The 8110-nt window shown below is 36.1% G+C and overlaps 1 protein-coding gene across 1 annotated transcript in view; it reads right to left on the bottom strand.

Moving 5' to 3' along the window:
- The window catches only part of DOCK4 (dedicator of cytokinesis 4), a 249780-nt gene that overhangs the window by 71827 nt on the left and 169843 nt on the right, over positions 1-8110 (bottom strand). Inside the window, exons 27-29 of the mRNA XM_023513222.1 lie at positions 6099-6174; positions 2943-3043; positions 2480-2538 (exon numbers count right to left, since the gene is read on the bottom strand). Coding sequence (XP_023368990.1) covers positions 2480-2538; positions 2943-3043; positions 6099-6174 — 236 coding nt within the window. The remainder of the gene's footprint in view (positions 1-2479; positions 2539-2942; positions 3044-6098; positions 6175-8110) is intronic.

Raw genomic sequence — 8110 nt, 5'->3', positions numbered from 1 at the left:
TGCCCCACCCCTAGGGGTTCTGTTTCAGCAGATCTGGGGTACAGACTGCTGTGCCCCACCCCTAGGGGTTCTGTTTCAGCAGATCTGGGGTACAGCCAGAGATTCCACATTTCTTACAAGCTTCTAGGTGCTGCTGCTGAAGAGCATAGACAAAATAATGTGTTATAAAGATTAATATGCTCCAGAGATTTTCCACATTCTTTAGATTTCTGAGAAAAACAGAGAAAAAATTTAACATAAAAACCAGAAAGGCAGGAATAGTTCTGTTTTATAATAGGGACAAAATAGAGAAAAAAGTATACAATGACATCTTTAGGGAGACTAAATGTGCCAGCTTTGTTTCACAGGCCAAGGGTCTAAGGCCTGAAATGCATAGCTCTGCTAGGCTAGATGAAGATTTATGTGGAAATAACCACACAGGGCTAGAAGAAAAACCTGCCAGGTTTTCCAAGTTCCAGTAACCCAACCAAATCTGTCCTGGTCTCATAGTTTGAGCTCAGAAAAGAGTCTATACAACCTTGACTGCCATTGAACAGAATCGATACAGTATTCTTTGGAAAACATCTTGCTAAATTAACGCCAAGTGCAACATGGACACTACAAGGGCCTTGATCTGCCTTTTATAAAACAAAGAGGACACAAAAAATCAACAAGAATGAGCTTTAAGACTCTCCAAATAAGAAAAACATTTGCTGTCTTTTTTCTTAACATAAAGGAAAATGGCTGTTTTTATTCAAAATTCTTGTATAAGGCATAGTCTTGGCACAGTGAGAAGAGGAAGCATAATTGGTCCTTGTACCCACCCTGCAAAGACTCTCATTGAGGGGAGGGAGACACAGGCATAAATACTGAGACCATATCGAGGGTAATGGGACAAAGGGGGCTGCAAAGGCTCAAGCAAATTTTCCACACTTCCGTCCTTTCTGTGTTCCCTTCATGATTTTTTTCCCCCATCCATTCTCTTATTTGTGTAAGACTTTTACCTTTTCTAGAATTTCAAAATATTGAGGTGGTACAAAAGCTGTGGTTACGTGGACACCTCTATAGCTGAAACTGATGGTATGTTTGAGCTGAATCTGAAGACATATCATGATTTCTTCTGCCCATATATAGTTGGAGGTTGTTTTCAAGATGCTAATTCATTTATGTATATTTGAGGGATATACATATCCTGCTCAAAAATAAGTTTGTAACATAAAACAACAATGGTTCTATTTTCACTCACAGGAAACAAATCCTGCCATTTCCATGCCTTGCTTGGATGAACCCAAGAGAAAAGGTATAAGTAGGTCAATCACTGTAATAAATCAAAAGCAGGAGTTAAAATGCAATAATAGCCAGGTGTGGTGGCTCACACCTGTAATCCTATCACTCTGGGAGGCTGAGGCGGGCAGATCACCTGAACTCACTAGTCCAATAACAGCCTGAGCTGGAGCAAGACCCCCATCTCTTAAAAAAAAAAATAGCCAATAGCATTGTGGCAGTTGCCTGTAGTCTCAGCTACTCTGGAGGCTGAGGCAAGAGAGTTGCTTGAGCCCAAGAGTCTGAGGTTGCTGTGAGCTATGATGCAATGGCACTCTATCAGGGGCAACAAAGTGAGACTTTGTCTCAAGAAAAAAAAAGAAAAGGTTAGCTAGATATGATGGCATATGCCTATAGTTCCAGCTACTCTGGAGGCTGAGGCAGGAGGATTGCTTGAGCCCAAAAGTTTGAGGTTGCAATGAGCTATGATGATACCACTGCATTCTCATCTAGGAGACATAGCCAGACTTTGTCTCAAAATAAAATAAAATAATAAATAAGTAAAATGCAATAATAATTAATGAATACCAAAACTTGCACAGTTAACATACCAAATTAAGTAAGGTGTGAATCTTGAGAAAGAGACCCTAGGCCAGTGAATTTAAAACAATTTGTTTTCCAAATACTATTCTTTTCTGTAGGACCAGATCTGTGCCATCAATTTGCTGGAATAATATGCTATATCTGCTGCAGCAGATTAACAAAATTGGATCTAACAGTTTCTTAGCAACTGCACATGATTTAAAATCCTTTGGCTATACTCTTCATAATATAGGTCAATGGTTTCAAGTTTTTTGCTCAAGTCAATGTTTTATGAAGTTTAATCTAAATTTATTATGATTCATAGCCTCGATTCAGAGTTCTAGAAATTTTGGGTTGTTATAGTTCCAAATTCTGCAAGGTTGGTTCATCATTATATAATATATGTTATGTTGGAGCAATGCTAGATTTATGGTTAATAAGAAAACACACACAGAAGTAAGGTAACTTTTCAGAGAGACACCAATTTAAAGAACTGTAACTTATTCAGTGCCAACACTACTTTCTACAGACAATGGGATTGATTTAGACATTTGGTTTCAAATGCTGCCATTGGTAAATTGACTTTCTTCCTTTGCACGCTTCAAAGTACAGCAAGGAGCTGTATAGTTCAGGTAGTTCTCTCCTTATCACTTACCTAGGTTTTGCCACATGCTGAAAATTTCACAACCCATTGTTACCCGCATGTCACCATACCTGAAATAGAATAAGAAATCAAACCTGATACAAGCCTCCATAACAAAGAAGTATTTCTGTGTCTTTAGCAATCTCAATTACAAGGCAATAATTTTTAATTAAAGATGTTTAACGTACATGTCCTGATGCTTCTAAATCGCACTCTCATATAAATCTTTTAGTAAAACTGATCTGTCTCATAAATTTTTGCTTATATGATAATTTTGAATGCTGAAAGACTCAAGAAAAAAATATGCAAACAAGTTCAAAAATTGATATTTCTAAAAAACATTGCTTCTTGTCCTCTTGGTCATTGCTTTTCCACTGTGTGATTTCCAGTTATGAACTTTCCGATTTACAAAACATTTGAACTAAATACCTTTTAATGGGCCATATTTCCTACTAGGTTATATGCTGGTACTTACTTTTCTAACACCTTTTTCTTTTTGGAAGGTGTGAACATCTCCAACTGCAGACACAACTGGTTTATAAAAATGACTGCGAGGTAAAAGTAGGAATCCCAGATCTAAAACAAGAACAAGATATTTAAATACTATGGAGTTGCAAAATATGGAGTCTCACTCATATTTACAGGTAAAGTAACATGGTATCTTGGATTTGCTTCAACAGGGATAAGAGGATGAGAGTATAATTGCAGTAAGATTGGACATGAGTTGGTAACAGTTGAATGGATATGGGTATGTGGGGTTTACTTTACCACTTGAGAGAAATAAAATATCTCAGCTTCATGAGGTTTCTGGTTTGAGCTAAATGGTAAATACCTGACTTCTCTTAAAACATGTCTGATAGGGTGATTGGTGGGACCACACCTATGGTCCATCTTATAAGGGTACCTGTGAATCTTTCTAAATGTAGAATATAAATGTCTTAACATGATAACTAAGAAAATTTCATGAAGGAAGGCTATGTTAACCAGTTTGGTGAAAATATTTCAAATTGCATATAAAACCAGCACACTGTACCCCATGACTGCATTAATGTACATAGCTATGATTTAATAAAATTAAAAAAATTAAAAAAAAAAAAAACAAACCAACAACATGTCTGAGTGTCTCCACGAGGCAGAGATACAAGATGGATTACTTAATTCCTGTGTGAATTGATTTTTGAAACTCCTTTTAATGTGGAACTTAAATAAATGCACACACTTCTTCAAATATGCTAATTGCTTTAAATTCAGACATTACATAAAAATTTTCTGCCCAGACAAATCTCTTGAGTCTAAGTTTTCTTTTATCAAAAAGAATCAGAGAAAGATCAGAATAAAATTCCCTGAAATAAACTTTGCAAAAAACATTTGGACATAAAGGAAGGAATGTACGTGACCCCACGTTAAATTAATTGTTATACTCAAAGAACTCTTACAAATAAAAATAAATGCCTGTATGATAAAAATCTAAACAAAATAATGAATAAAACTCAAAAGTAGATAATTTTATTAACAGATTTATTTTATTAATATAATTTTGGTTAATAGCTAAGTAACTGGTAAATAACTAATAATCAGCTAGAAATACAAACTGAAGCAAAATAGGTACTGTGTTTCCCCGAAAATAAGATGCTATCTTATATTTATTTTTTCTGAAGAAGACACACTAGGGCTTATTTTCAGGGGATGTCTTATTTTTATAAAGTATAATGCAACAATCTACATTTATTCAAATATAGGTAAGTCATCTTCTTCTGGAACTTGACAGGGGGAGCCGACCTTGTTGGTGGCACTGGTGCTAGTGATACATGAACTCCTTTCCCCTAGCCGTTCACACGTGTACAATAGGATGCCTGTGACCATGGATACCACACGCGCATCTGCAGCTCGAACAGCTTGGAGAAAGGAGCTGTGGCAGATAAAAGGTATTCCAGTCTTCCTTACCGCTCTGCCCCGAAATGCAGGGCATGGCTATGCATATACGCTGCTTAGCCACGCCCATCACTAGGTCTTATTATTGGGGTAGGGCTTATATTTCACAAATGCATAGAAATCCTGCTAGGGCTTATTTTTTGGATAGGTCTTATTTTAGGGGAAACACAGTATTCCCCTTATCTAACTGTCAAAAAAAACAATAGTCTCTTCCATGTTGGTGTAGATAGGAAAATAAGTAGTCATATATAACTGGTATAATCTTTAACTCAACAATTCCATTAACAAATATTTATCCAAAGAAATAATTAAGAACTAAATTTTATTTTATAAGAATGTACATAAAAGGAGTAATTTATAAGAATAAAATAGTAGAAGCAATGTAAATATCAAAAAGTAGAGCTCTGATTATTAATTTTTTTTTTTTTTTAGATAGAGTCTTACTTTTGTCCCTGGTTAGAGTGCTATGGTGTCAGCCTAACTTACAGCAACCTCAAATTCCTGTGTTCAAGGGCTTCTCTGCTTTGGCTTCCTGAATAGTTGGAACTACAGGCACCTGCCACAACATTCAACTAATTTTTTCTATTTTTAGTAGAGATGGGGGTCTCACTTTTACTTGGCTGGTCTTGAACTCCTGAGCTCCAGGTATCTCCTGCCTTGGCCACACAGAGTACTGGGATTATAGGCGTGAGCCATTGCAGTTGACCTGATAATTAATTTTTGACATATTGATAATTATAAGTTATGCCAGAAATATTATATAAGCATCAGACTTCCTTTGGTTTTTATTCTATTTGTGCTTTTTTGTACTTTCTCATTATCCAATAAGGAAATTTTATAAAATGCTTGATATTAAAAATCCTTTTCAAAAGACAGTAAGAAACAATGATATAAAAAATGCAGAACCATCATTAAGAAGGAAGGATAGTCAAAATAGGCACTGTTCATTTATCACTCGCCATTTGAATTATCAAGAATTTATAGGCACTCTGGCTAGGCTCGCCTATAATCCTAGCACTCTGGGTGGTTGAGGTGTGTATATTGCTTGAACTGAGGAGTTAGAGACCAGCCTGAGCAAGAGTGAGACCCTGGCTCTACTAAAAACAGGAAAAACTGGTGGGCACCTGTAGTCCCACCTACTTGGGAGGCTGAGGCAGGAGGAGTTTGAGGTTACTGAGAGCTATGACACCATGGCACTATAGCTGGGGGCAATAGAGTGTGACTGTTTCAAAAAAAAAGAAAAGCAATTCATAGGCATTCAACCATATCATATTGTAGATGTACAGACAATTCTGCCTCACAGAATCTTACTAGCTTTCTTTTCATTACTTCATTTGAAAAAAATGGGAAGATAGAGAAATAAAGAACAAAAGGGTTTACTTTGTAAATGTTTTTCTTCACTTAAACTCTTTCAAAAAAGACTTAAAAGCTTTATGTTCTAAGTCCCTTTTGCCATGCATAGGAATCCTAGAGAAAAGAGAAAGAATGAAAACTTACAGTAATAATAAAGAACTAACTCCTTTTAAACACTACGATTTCCACTAGGTTAATAAGCATTATTATAGCTCTAACTTGTTCACTAATGAAAGTGGTTCCAGTATGCTTTCAAATATACCCCAAGGAAATATGTTAGGTAGTTTCCTAAAACACATGTGAATCTTTCAGTATAAGCAGGATATTCATCTAAATGGATACTTACCTTATAATCAAAGTTTTCATTTAAGAAGTTCTTACGAAGTGCATCTGACAGGTACAGAACTGTCGTAATAATAACACTAGTGATAGAAAAGAATATAGTTTAAGTTTAGAACTATACATTAGTGAAAATCACTTAGTATGTAAGAGTAAAAAGTAACTAGGATAAAAGAAAACCACCTTTAGTAAGCAAGTGGGACATTAATAGAAAATTCCTGTTTGAAATAAAAATAAGATGCCAGGCCCCCGCCCCCACCCCAAAGAAAAAGAAATGGGAAAAGAAAGAAGTCTATCACTGTAGTTGGGAGTTTCTTTGTTTGGGAGACACAGAAAGATGTATGAATTCATATGACTCAGACAAAAATACGTTATTAGCCCAATGTTTTGTAATGTTTTTATCCATTTCTGAACAAAGCAAAATGATTTAATATGAACATAATATTCTGTATTTGATTATCATGAAAGAAAACCAGGGTTTTTAAAAACCCAGAGAAAGAAATGGAGCCCAAAGATGAAATGGATAGAATAAAATGATAGAATATATTGAACACGTATTAGCCTCCTCTCGGAGCTCTCCGGCTCTAGGTGTTAGAGAGCGTATAAGAGCTACAGAAGGCAGCTTGCCCTTCTCAAGGGGAGAAGATTGCCACTAAAGAAATAATTACGGGTCATAAAATTATCTGTAACCTAGCACTAAGCTGTGTGAAACCACCAGAGTGATACAGCCATTCAGAGAAAGGGGCATCATCCAGGCCTCAGAAATAGGGAAGGCTGGGGACATACACAGCTGTACATAGCTGGCTGGTCAGCATTCCTGGTTAGTTTTGGAATTCTCTAATTTATTCCAAATCTGATCATTTTTATAACCAGAAGAATGTATTTTTAAATTGAATGTATTTCCAACTGGTTCATTTAATGATAGATAAACATGATGTTGAGGATAAACTACCCCTAAACTGCTATAACTAAGCACTTAATACAAAATGGTTGATATTTAAAACCTCTTGCCCTTTCCTGCGATGCGTGCAGAGTGTTGTGGTGATGTGAGAAAGTCCCAGTTCTCAACACAGATTTGGTACTGAAGGATGTGGTTGTATATTCATGGGTAAAATAAAACAAAACACCCCCACCAACTTCATGCCTTGTTTATAATGCTGTAAAACACAGACTAGAATACAATTAACTAAGTAGAAGAATATTAATAGTTTTTGAAAGGCATCAATGTTATTATTGTTGTTAACCCGCTAGAAAACTCATCATTACAGGTTTCTTGTGGGATAAGGAAACATTAGCCAGGCCAAGCTGGATAGCTGAATGTGACAGTTTATGGTAAAGAAAGGGCAAGAAGGAGACCACCATTTCACAGGAATCTGATCTATCATGAACAGACACTGTGTTATATGCATGTACCTCTTATACATGTGATGTACACCTTTCAGCAAATCTCACTGGGAAAGTTAAGTATAAGAAAAACCTATGAGTTTGAGAAATCCTGTTGCTTCTTTAGCCCCCCAAACGGCCAGTGTCATAGGAACTTCATATGAAAGAGATAAGTCATCTGCAAGCAATGGTATAATGTGGCAATATTCCATAGACAATGGTAAGACCAGTGATCATACTGAAGAAATCACTGAAACTCCCAAAAGGATATTACTCCAATTTTTATTATATGAAACTAAAGCTCAGTCATTAGAAAGTGAAATGCCATCAGGTGAGGAAGTGGTTCTTTGGCTAGCATCTACTGTGTTTCCCCGAAAATATGACACTGTCTTATATTTATTTTTTCTCAAGAAGACACACTAGGGCTTATTTTCAGGGGATGTCTTTCTCTCCGTGCCAAAATGCATGGTGTGGCTATGCAGCATATCTGGGTAGGGCTTATATTTAACAAATGCATAGAAATCCTGCTAGGGCTTATTTTGGGGGTAGGTCTTACTTTCAGGGAAACATGATAGTATAAATTCATTGGGCTTCTAAATTTAAACAAGGAAAATTTGTATCTTTTTTTTTTTTTTT

The sequence above is a fragment of the Otolemur garnettii genome, unplaced genomic scaffold (assembly GCF_000181295.1).
Source record: "Otolemur garnettii isolate 467f Iridium unplaced genomic scaffold, OtoGar3 scaffold00037, whole genome shotgun sequence".
Lineage (NCBI taxonomy): Eukaryota > Metazoa > Chordata > Mammalia > Primates > Galagidae > Otolemur > Otolemur garnettii.
Note: the sequence above shows the minus strand (reverse complement) of the source record. Positions and strands in the feature narration are given on the sequence as shown.